The sequence below is a fragment of the Zalophus californianus genome, chromosome 8 (genome assembly GCF_009762305.2).
Source record: "Zalophus californianus isolate mZalCal1 chromosome 8, mZalCal1.pri.v2, whole genome shotgun sequence".
In the NCBI taxonomy this organism is placed as follows: domain Eukaryota; kingdom Metazoa; phylum Chordata; class Mammalia; order Carnivora; family Otariidae; genus Zalophus; species Zalophus californianus.
Window position 1 is genome coordinate 39,294,882 of NC_045602.1, and position 12,166 is coordinate 39,307,047.

Below are 12,166 nucleotides of genomic sequence, written 5' to 3' on the forward strand. Positions count from 1 at the left end.
TGTTAAGCCCACAGTGGCAGGTAAAAGTTTCCCCAAATTTCTATTTTAGCTTAAACTCATGAATTTAAAATATACAAAAAGACAGCTGCTTTCCTTGACATGACTCACTTCATACATGTGAAAAAACATCTGCCAAAAACCTAAGTGTAATTAATTGGTTTTTGAGACAAGCATGATACTTTGGCTTGACGCTGAACTGCTTTATGAGAACTTCCTACTTTTCACAAAGAATATTAAAAAGATGTGTACTTAAAGGTCAGGATGTAATAAAACTAATAATTTTTAAAGAACAGTCTGAAGTGAAGCTAGTGTGTCTTAAACTGCAAGTGGGTGGTGGAGTACAGCGTGTGAGGAATACAGCGAGTCCTTCCGGAGTCTGGGACCACCGCACTGATCTGTGCTAAGGCTCGAGCAGTTTAATCCACTATTATGTCTGCACCATCTGCGCAAATATCAACACAGTGGAAAAGGTTCTCAGGGACACCCAGAGGTTCACGGGTCACACTGTTCTAAAACTGTCTCACTGCCAATTGTGATGATCTCTTGAAATACCAACTGTACCGTCCCTCAGAAAGACAAACGTTGTCTTCAGGTTTGACAATGAGAACTACACAAGAAATTAAGAAAAAACAAAACAAAGCAGCACATATTTCAATAGCACAACCAATCTCCATACCTGACGCTGAGAGGGGACTCCACCGAGAGCCCCAGGAGAGCACAGGCATCCCTCGTAAAGATGTCACAGATGTCAGCCCACTGGTTTGCATCAAGTAGGTGAACATACGGCGAGTTCTCTATCCCTTGTCTCAGGTACACAAGGCTTCCCATCAAAACCTGAATGTCTATGCAAAAACAGCAGCAATTTGTAAGTGTGAATGATCACACCCGAAATAGGTGCTGAGAAAGGCAAAAATTCCCCCAACTGACATAGCCTAAATTATTAACAATGTCTCTTAAAATTCTCGTCCTTAAGCTTGGTTTCTCCCTTCAACCTAAATTAGAGAAATGGCAGAGAGAAAGGGGAAGAAAAGGAAAGCATTAAATATGAACCTCAAGTTATTTTTATACACAGCATCGTCTAACTACCACTGTCTAGAGCAGTAAAGATGACATCATAAATGAGGCCATCACAGACTGCTGGCCGCAGAACTGGCCAGAACACTGGTACCCCCACACTGGCGCTCAGTGTCACTGCTGTCACCCTGGTGCGCCCTCAGACACTGTGTGGGGGCAGTATCAGCAGCACTGGGGGTGGCCTTGCTCTTTCATCCTAGAGGCTTCAATGTTTTACTTTTGTTCTAGGTCCAGGCAGACCTTTGCCTAAGTGATTATCATCTACAATTCTTTCAGTTCATTAGCAAATATGTATTACATCTCCTTAAGATAAACTCAAATCCCAGTGGTGGCTTTAGGTCTGTTTCAAATATCAAAAACATTCAGGGCGCCTGGGTGGCTCAGCTGGTTAAGTGTCTGACCGTGGATTTCAGCTCAGGTCTTGATCTCAGGGTCGTGAGTTCAAGCCCCATGTTGGGCTCCACGGCCAAACAAAGAGAAAAACAAGTATCAAAAACATTTGACTCCAGACTCACCTTTCTGATGATTTAGGGCAAATGGCTGAAAATTTTTAGCATATTGTAATGCCTCTCGCTGATTCGTAGTTCCACCCATTAATAAGCTAATAAAATACAGTCTGTGTAGTTTAAATTCCAAGGAGCTGTTCTGGGCTATGAGCATTTCTCGGTTTGATACTGCCCATCTAAAGAAAAAGCGGAAAAGATTTTAATGCAATTAAGAGCATATTCGAATGTCAAAAAGTCTTTGAAACCTAGCAATACGATAAAAGGGTTTGGTCTGCCATCTTGTGGAAATCAGTGGTAACATCAACTCCCTGACCCAGAGACTTGTACAGAAAATAAACAGAACTACACCCAAAGAGGCACTTCAGCCAGTGAAAGGAAGAAAAAAATATTAAGTCAGATGACAGTTACATATTTAGTAAGGTTTTACACCAAGACAAAATTGACTCTGATGAGTCACATGATATTTTTGGAACTATACAAGCCCACACTTTGAAGCAGGTGTCAGCCAAGAGATCCACTACTCTTTCCCCGTTAAACTGGCATATTTATAAATGAATCACAAGATTCTGAATGGGAACCATCTATTTTTAGACTTCTGTTGGGTGCAACATTTTGTGCTACACACTCTGAGATTAAAAACAGCAAACACCGGTATTTGCCTCAAGGTGCTTTCAGTCCAATCAGGCAGATAAAACTACATATATATGTGCCAAAATGATTCGTACAAACAGTGCTAATGAGAGAAAGAACAATGTTCATTTTTGAGTGATCCAAAGTACAGGGACTCAGGCCTCTACAGTACAGTCAGGATAACCAATCTTGAGCCGGGACTACCACTTCAGGTGGGTGCTAGAGCAGAAACATACACCAAGCCAGTTGTTAAAATCAACTTTGCAATCAAGTGGTAAGGAAGCATATTAAGATGTAGAAGCTGTTACTATCATATTCTCCTTTAATCTGACCTTTAGTTTGACAAATAGTCCCCTCCTAACCCATTTCACCAAGGACCACTGGAACCTGAACTGGGTATGAATATAAACCTGGAGTAGCTCTACAAACTACAAAAGTAAAACGTCTCAGGTTATTCATAAGGGATTGGCTGACTGGGATTAGACCTCAGAGAACTGTACTTTTACAGGATCCTACCCTAAGGGTTGCACACGCACATGAATATTCTAATCAACTTGTGGATGCATCCAAATCTTAAGAGTCCAATCATGAAGCTTCTCTGACCTAAAAATAAATGATTGTTAAAAATATTAATCACCTGAACTTTGGAAATATTTATTTAAATGTAAGTAAGCCTTGAATCGTTGCCTGGCACTAACACAAATGCAGTCAAGCTGCAACACCAAGGGATAAATCCCGCTGACACAAACAAGGTACTTTTGGCAGCAATCTTTCATGAATGCCCAACCAACCATCAGTACCAAAAGTATTGTGCTTTTGGCAATCTCTAAGTTTGTCAGGCGCCTTCTTGATTTCCAGTTCCAAAGAGTACATTTATTTTTTTAATTTAATTCCAGTACAGTTAATATACAGTGTTATATAAGTTTGTGTACAATATGATTCAACAATCCCATACATCACCTGGTGCTCATCACTACAAGAGTATTCCTCAATCCCCATCACCTATTTAGCCCATCCTCCCACCCCACCTCCCCTCTGGTGACCATCAGTTTGTTCTCTTTAGTTAAGAGTCTGTTTTTTGGTTTGTTTGGGGTTTTTTTTTTTAATGTTTTTTATTAAAGATTTTATTTATGTATTTATTTTGACAGAGACACAGCGAGAGAGGGAACACAAGCAGGGGGAGTGGGAGAGGGAGAAGCAGGCTTCCCGCTGAGCAAGGAGCCGGGAGCCGGGACCATGACCTGAGCCGAAGGCAGACGCTTAAGGACTGAGCCACCCAGCCGCCCGTTTTTTGGTTTATCTCTCTCTTTTCCTTTGCCTGTTTTCTTAAATTCCACACGAGTGAAAACACATGGTATGTCTTTCTCTGACTGACTTACTTCACTTAGCATTATACCCTCTAGCTCCATCCATGCCATTGCAAATGGCAAGATTTCATTCATTCTTTTTTTATGGCTGGATAATATTCCACGATGAATCTACACCACATCTTCTTCATCCATTCATCTATGGACCAAGGAGTACATTTAAATCAGGTTACTTACCAAAGTTTATCCTGCTCCCTCACACACATAAGAGCATGAGTATGTTTTCCTACTAACAAGTAAGGAGAGGCAGCAAGCTTTTTCTTTTTTCTGTTTCTGATATGAGGTACATGTGTAAAAGTTTGTAGAGTCAAAGAAGGGACCTAACAGAGAGTAACTACAAATTTCAATAAACAATGAAAGCCAGCAGAGAAAGGGCAAAGTCCTTAAGTAGGCAATTCACAAAGGAAGAAAATCTATTTCATCTTCCCAGATGTTCAGGATATAATACTACAGGGGGGAAAAGTTGTGATATGTAGGAAAATTAACTATGACCCCAAAGAAGTTGGACTGCACACATTATTTACCAACTGCTCTGGCACGGGCTAGGACAATCCAGGACAGGGCACCAACTATCAGAGCAGCACCAGGAGGCTAGAAACAACGGAAGGACACACCACGGAGTAGTAGCTAACTAGCTAACCACTAGCAGGCAGTCCAGAGGACAGTGATTTAACACATACTCCATGCTGTCCAATGTTTTCTAAATGTTCTATAATGAACATATATTACTTTTATAGTTAAGAAGGTAATAACTTTTTAAGCAAATGCAAAAGTAAACAAAATTTCTTAACTTCCTTTTTTTACCAGAACTTACAGGCTAATTGCAAATTACATTTCCTAAAAGTAATTCAAGCCATGAATTATGAATTTAAGCTCTGCAAACTCTAAATATATGTAACCCATTTAACTTGGAGAGGTATTTACTTAGACAACATAGTTCCTAATTTACCACTTATTTTTACCCACCTTCAAATTTAGCTATAAACAAGGCTACAAAATAATCAGAAAAAACTAACATTGCTAGTTCCTGACCTCCGCCCCCACCATGAGATCTTTAGGAAAGTAAATAGATATTCCATTACAAAAAGGAGTTGGAGTATGGGGAGAATGCAAAATCCAAATTCACAGAATATAAGTTATCATGTGTTTCTAAAATCGTATTTCTTGACATTCTATCCTTAAACAATGTATTATCTTCATATATTAAGATATATCAATGTATCAATGTATATCTTCATATATTAAGCCTAAATCTCACAAAGCAAGGGATTAGATTAACCATTTCTAAGCTTCTCCCTTTCTGGAAAAATGTCATCTGGTAAACTAAGGATCTCTGCCCCCAAACATGTAAGTAACATTTAAGGACTAAGATAAAAACCTTACCCTATGGTACCTCTCCCTCATACTCCAAGACTCTACCCCCAGGTACCCACATTTGTATTTTCCTGACCCCAATTCCTCGGCCATCGCTAACTGGCCAGGTAAACATTGGTTTTAAAGTCACGCTCTTGTGTTGTCTCCTATAAGCGAGTTCATCTATCCTTTATATCCTTCATGATCACTTTACAATCCCGTATCTTTTGTTAAGTTCTTGATGGTTGCCTTCCTTGACAATCATCGTAACACCTGCCTTAACTAATCTTTGGAGCCTGGGCACAAATTTCACAGCAGCATCTTTAGCCACACTAGCAGCCTCCCCAGAGAGCTCAACATTAGTCAATTCATGATGACTTCTGAATTGATGAAACCATCTCTGACTGGCAATAAAGTTCTTCACTCTCCTTGTGATCACTGTTTTCTTTCATGGAGGCAACTAACTTCAACACAACCTGAATGTCAGCCAAACTGATGGAGGTTTTTTTTTCCTTAAACAATCTTCAATCTGAACTAGTAGTAAATGCTCCATTTAAACCATAGGCAGCTTTCTGTTCCTCGTGCAATTTAAATTAAAAGATGTCAAAGTGCCTCTACTTTGGTTTTTATATTCATTGGGCTTTTTCAGTATGCCTTATATCATAACTTCATATAGGCCTACGTCTCATCCTAGCTTCCCCCTGCCATTGTCATTTTTCAAATCTTTCTAATCACATTTAATTTCACTTCTAGCAATTCATCTTTGTTGACTAAACTCCTCTTTCAACTACCCATTTCTGTAATATGCTGTGGGTTCACCTCTAGGAGATGAGCAGGCAAGACAACTACACACTTGCTGTCTGAGGGTAACAGATGCTCAGTGACCAACCACTGACAGACCTGGAAGAAAGTGATGTGGTTGGCTGTGATCATGATGCACATCTGTTATTCATGTAGTGATTTGTGGACCGAAGAGCTGGGAGGACACTTTGTAGTTTATGCAGTTACTTACAGTTAATATACTGTGGTACCTGAAATCTGAACCTTGTTGTTGGGGGGAACCTCAAATGTGGTAACTGAAGTCCAAGCATACCGAAATTGTACAGAGAAGACAGCCCATAGGCTCAATAGAGAAGGCAGAGAGGGGAGGAAAGAGCATCTTGCAGAGAGGGGAGAAAGAGCATCTCACAGGGAGAAGGTTATTCTGTGGCTACCAGGAAGGCCCAGAGCGGCACAACGGCACAACTGAGACAGATGCAACATTTGAGGAACTGAGCAAGTCCATGTGTCTAGGGCACAACTCTTAAAGAACCAGAAAGAAAACTAGAGTAGTTTTCTTTTTCTCACCAAGATCCCTGTCCCTCCGTTTTTCTTTTCTGAGAGGAAGAGAGCTCGGATGGAAAACCAAGAGGTTTATGCCAGGAGGGGAAGTTATGCAACACAGGGGTGGGTGTCGAGGGAGAAAGCAATGGTTGGCCAACAGGATGAACTAGAGGCGTTTGTCATGTGGTGTGAAGAATCAAAGGAGGAAAATAGCCATGCTGAGAATAGAATGGAGATAGCGGTGCAGGCCAAGAAAAACACACAAACATATTCAGATAACGTGATCTAGCAACTTCCATTACCATCGAGTGATGTGTCCAGGTGAATTAAAATTAGTCTAGATAGAAGACCTGTTTGCTCTATGACATTAGAAGCCATGAACCTACCTCCCAATGTAGGTGCTGGTTAATTTTTGCAGAAGTACAATCAGAAAGTGAGCAGCTGAGAACAGAGTTGAAAATCTCAAGGCCCACGCTCAATTACCACATATTCTACAGCTTTCCTAAATAATCTCTCCATCCACAGAACTCTAGATGTCCTTTACCTGAACTTCTCACATGGCTCAACTCATAATCTGTTTGATAGGACAGTTTCTGGTCTTTTATATGGCAGGAACTCTGTCTTGCTCATCTCGGCACACCCCCTTACTTTGAAGGGGGACTACTGATAAAGAGTACAGATTACTAGAGCCAACTACGCATGGACTTCAATCTTAGCTCTGCAGTGTGAATTTGGGCAATCTGTTACTCAATTCTCTAAGATCTGTTTCCTTACTGTAACATGGTGGTACCTCAAAGGGTTGGGGGCAGCAAATGAGGGGCTAATTAAAGCACTGAGCATAGAGACAGGCACAGATACTCGATAATAAGGTTCTTAATTTGTATTTACTGAATGAATGAACTCTAACCGTTCTTCAGAGTCATCATTTTTATTAAGAAAATTATACTTAAAAGACAAGAGTTATTTGGGCACTTCCATATAGTATTCAGTGCCGTTTTGATGTTTACAGCACCAACAGTGTGGGAATACGATGATACGCATGTATCATTTAATCCTCTTCAAAAAAATTGTCAAGTTTTATTTATTTGACAGAAAGAGAGAACGCACACACAAGCAAGGGGGAGGGCAGGCAGATGGAGGGGGAGAAGCAGACTCTCCGCTGAGAAGGGACCCCAATGCGGGGACTAGATCCCAGGACCCTGGGATCACGACCTGAGCTGAACGCAGACGCTTAACCAATGGAGCAACCCAGGTGTCCCAAAATTTGTCACACTGACTATTTGGGTATTTGATTCGCTGAGCAGGAATAAAGGGTAGGAGGCGGTCATAGCCTTGATTAACCTGGTAATAACCAAATCCAAATACTACAAAGCACAGGAAACTACAAAAGCATGAAATATAATTGGCCCCCAAAACTTAACTATTTAGCAACAGAAGACACATAAAAAACTAGTGAAAGGGGCACCTGGGTGGCTCAGTCGTTGTGCATCTGCCTTCTGTTGGGGTCATGATCCCAGGGTCCTGGGATCGAGCCCTGCATCGGGAAGCCTGCTTCTCCCTCTCCCCCCTAACTTGTGTTCCCTTCTCTCGCTGTGTCTCTCTCTGTCAAACAAATAAATAAAAAATCTTAAAAAAAAAAAAAAAACTAGTGGAAATCTTAAGGAGTGCTGTATTCTGAGTAATGGCATTTCCAGCAGAAAACTTTCAATTTTTAATTTTTAAAAGAAAACAACTAGCATGATACTACAACCAACAAGCTAGCTGAACATTCAATTAAATTATAATTTCACTTTTTTTAAAAGATTTTTTATTTACTTATTTGACAGAAAGAGACACAACGAGAGAGGAAACACAAGCAGGGGGAGTGGCAGACGGAGAAGCAGGCCTCCTGCTGAGTGAGGAGCCAGATGCGGGGCCCGATCCCAGGACCCTGGGATCATGACCTGAACCGAAGGCAGACGCTCAACGACTGAGCAGCCACCCAGGCGCCCGTTTTGTTTTGTTTTTAAATTCTGCTCCCAAATCTCCAATGTGGGCCATGAGAGCACCATCAGCTTTAGAACTATTCCTTGTTTAAAGGAACACTGTAGGATGTAGGGAAACCGCCCCCCCCCCCCACCAAGGCACCAGGTAAGGTCACTGATGTCACAATTATCTCTGTTCACTGCCACTGTATTCTCTGATAAAGAGATCTTTTGTGCCTCTTCCGTAAAAAGACTTCAAAACAATACTACTGACTTAGGTGACTAAGTTAGAAGCAACCCACATCCACACAATTATCCCACAAAGCATTAAGCATTAATTATCCTAACTGCCAGGCCTCTGAAAAGACTTGGCACATTGTTAGCTCCATATTTAGAATTTCCATGTTATTCCAGAAATAATTAAAACAAGATCCCACCTCCACAGTTAGCTGTTGTCCTGCAGGAACCTAGCTGACAGCCCCATCTATTTACCCCTCTCCGCTCATCATTTTGCCGACCTGGGTTGGTGCCTATTTCTGGTAATAATGAAATAAAAATACCTCTTGCCAATTCCCACAGACACTCCACTACACCTTTCACCGCATTTTTAAAGGCTTACAAATATATTCTTTTCTGGTCTCCTTTACGGGCATATTCTTGGTGGGTAAAAGCTGAAATTCTGAGAAATTGATGACATTTCTTTACTCCACAGGTGTGGACTTGGCTGAATGTTACTGGTGACCAAGTCAAGTGCTTAAAAAATTCAGAGAATGGCAAAAATGACAAAAATCAAAGTCACCCAAAAGGGTTAGAGTCCTATATCTTTGCTTTAGAGACCATGGCTAACATTTCATTTCTGAGATATTTTCAAATGGCAGTTTCTCAGATAATCCATGGATTGAGTCCATCCCTGGGACTACAAACATTTTACTCACCTCAGAACTGGTGTGAATCTTTGTCCTTCTTACATGCTATTTTAAAAAAACCACAAACTACAGTATTACACATTTGGATCTACTTAAGAAAACAACACACACATTTCTAGCTTGAGCCTCTGAGTAATGCAGGGTCTGGTAAGAGTGCCCAACAGCTACACGTGGCAAGTGGCCACCATACTGGACAACACAGTTCTACAGATTAGTGATTTTTTTTTTTTTTTTAAAAAGCGCTTAAATATGGGGCGCCTGGGTGGCTCAGTCAGTTAAGTATCTGACTCTTGGTATCGGCTCAGGTCACAATCTCAGGGCCATGGGATCGAGCCCCACGTCAGGCTCTGCGCTGGGTGCAGAGTCGGCTTGGGATTCTGTTTCCCTTCCCCCCACTCACGCTCTCTCTAAAATAAAATAAGTAAATCTTAAAAAAAAAAAAGTACTTAAATATGACATGCTTTATTTACTGCTAATTTCCTACAACAAACCCCAAAAGATTTTTCAACCTAAATCAATCTAAATAAGAGATCAGCATTTTACAAACATAAACTCCAGAGTTTTTCCTCTTGGTTCCCATTCCTGGCCTAGTTCAGCTCCTTATTCTTTTAAACACTTAATCTCAGGGACAGTTAGTTTCAATTTTGCCCTTCTTTTTAAGAAGATTCCCAATTCTTCTATAGTCATGGTTCACCCACTCGTTTCCAATATCCTCAAGTACTTGGTGAGGATATACTGAACTCTTCCTCCTGAAGAATACCTATTGTGTTGAAACTGCATATAAACTTTTGCTAGCAACAAACATAAAACAGATAACAGAAAATGATATTACCACCCTAAGTATTTCTTCCCTTTTGGCCTTTATAGTCCACTGAGCTATCTTTTGTATCGTTTCCACCAGGTACCTCTTTCCATTTTCGATTAGCTTCTTTTTAATAGAGTAGCTCCTTCACCACCACACTTAGTACATGGGCACAGTGAGTTAAAAATGTATGCCTTCACTTACCTCTTCTGCCTTTTCAGAATTAAGAACCACCCTGAACAAAACAAAACGAACAAAAATAAAAACAAAAACTCAAACTCTGGGGAAAAAAAATCCAACTTGTTCAAACTTTGATTCCTTTTCTCCAATGGTATATCTATCAGAGCCTTCTTTCTTCTGTGGCTCTATGTGGCTATTAAAAAAAAAATGCCTGAGTCAGCAAGACTGCCCACCTATAAGAAGCCAAAACTAAAAACAAAACAGACACCAGAAACTGCTTAATCATTGTCACCCCCATTTCCAGTGGTAGCCAAGGCTCTCTGATCAAGTGCTACAGCTTGCTCCCTTCATTTTCATTTTCTAAAACCTTTCTCCATGTATAAACTGTTTTCTTCACTGATACTACAATTTCTCTAAGTCTGGCAAGCAATTTCTTCTCCTTAGAGCCACTGTTCACACCACAAAGAGACCACAATGGCAAGCTCATCCCACACCCCACCCCTCTGTGGTTTTTATTTCTAGCCCCACCTAATCACTAGGCTTGGAGATGGGAGTCCTCTCATTTTTCAACAGCCTGTCTGATACTGTTCATGGCCTAATCTAAAATCCTTCTGTGGTCTAAACTAACAAAATCTTTCTCTTTCTTCTGTGAAAAATTCTTTTAACTTCACTCTCTCTCTTTCTCATAACCATTCAGTCACTTTCTGTTCCCTCATAGCATTCTACTGAGGCTTTCCAAAGAGAACTGCAAATTCTTCTAAAGGAGTGCTAGGAGGCCCCTGGGCCTGCTTCTCAGTGTTGAAAAACCAGGTTTCCAAGTCTGCAAAGTTCTAAGTCAGATCCTAGGCTGTGGCAAATCCACCAAGGTAACACTACTCTTTGAAACACCTTTAGGAAGGCAACCAACTGGCTTCTCCTGAAGACAGCACTTTCAAAATGTCAATAACTGGCACATACCTACAAGGACAGTTTCTATTCTTCTAGTATTTCTCCATCTCTTTGTATTAAATTACTATTAATCTCTCGTTGAACTAGTTACTTTTGGCTTTACTTCTATCTACCAAATGAAGGAGGGGGGTCATGTCTGTTCAAAGTTCTCCTTCAAACTATTCCATCATTTACTGAAGTATGCAATAAGCTATCTAAGGAAGTACCATGCTAGGTGCCAAGAAGAACTTAAAAAATAGATAAAGCAATCTGGATGAGAAGCAAAATCTGTACACACACTCAGAAATATAAGGGGCAGGAACAAAAGAGTAGGCTGTGTCCTAACTAGAGCTGCGTATATAATTAGCTGTTCTGCCACTTCTCTCTGCCTTAGCACCATTCTTTTCTGCCTTCTTTCCACTGTCTACTACTTGTAAATGATAGTTAATGCTCTCCAAAGTTCCTTCCGTGGTTTCTATCCATACTAATTTTTGTGGTTGGCCTCTGCCTCCTCAACTGCTCAGGCTGCCTGGAGGATTGATGCAGCCCCTCATGGGGGTTCCAAGACACAGCCTCCCAGCATGTGCAACTAGAAGGTGCCACACAACCGAAAGATACTCTCTGCCTTGTATCCGAACCAGATTTCTCCAAACTGATGTCCCCTATTTTTCAACTTTTGCTACAAGCTGAATGAAGTGAATTCTCTGTACCTTGCACATTAAGGATGCTGAGGAAATACCTGCTTTGTATCTACCAGTAATAGGTAAGAACTGGAAAAGTTTGAGTTGCTGTAACAGACATTTCTATTAAGCTATCATTTCCAAACTTCGGTTCTATAGAACTCCAGTTTTGTGGGTTTTAGTGTTTTGGGGGGATGGGGACAAGAACAAGGATTCTTTGGTCAAATATGCATGGGAAACAAGAGTCTGGCAAAGTTAAATGAGCTTCTTTACTGATGGCCCCTGGAATGTGCTAAGGTCTCTTGGAGAAGAGTATTCGGGGGACATCATGTGAAGCGTTTTCATGTGACCTTTTGACTCCATACCCTTTTCTTCCACAAAGCACTTCCAGGCCTTGATCCCTCCTCTATAAAATGAGTACTTATTTCATAGGG

General features: G+C 40.8%; 1 protein-coding gene across 2 annotated transcripts in view; it reads right to left on the reverse strand.

Annotated features, from left to right (window-relative positions):
- Positions 1 to 12,166, reverse strand: part of RMND5A (required for meiotic nuclear division 5 homolog A) — a 58,423-nt gene that overhangs the window by 5,884 nt on the left and 40,373 nt on the right. For both annotated transcript variants that reach the window (XM_027621386.1, XM_027621385.1), the window contains exons 5-6: positions 1,590 to 1,756; positions 677 to 842 (exon numbers count right to left, since the gene is read on the reverse strand). In XM_027621386.1, coding sequence (XP_027477187.1) covers positions 677 to 842; positions 1,590 to 1,756 — 333 coding nt within the window. The remainder of the gene's footprint in view (positions 1 to 676; positions 843 to 1,589; positions 1,757 to 12,166) is intronic.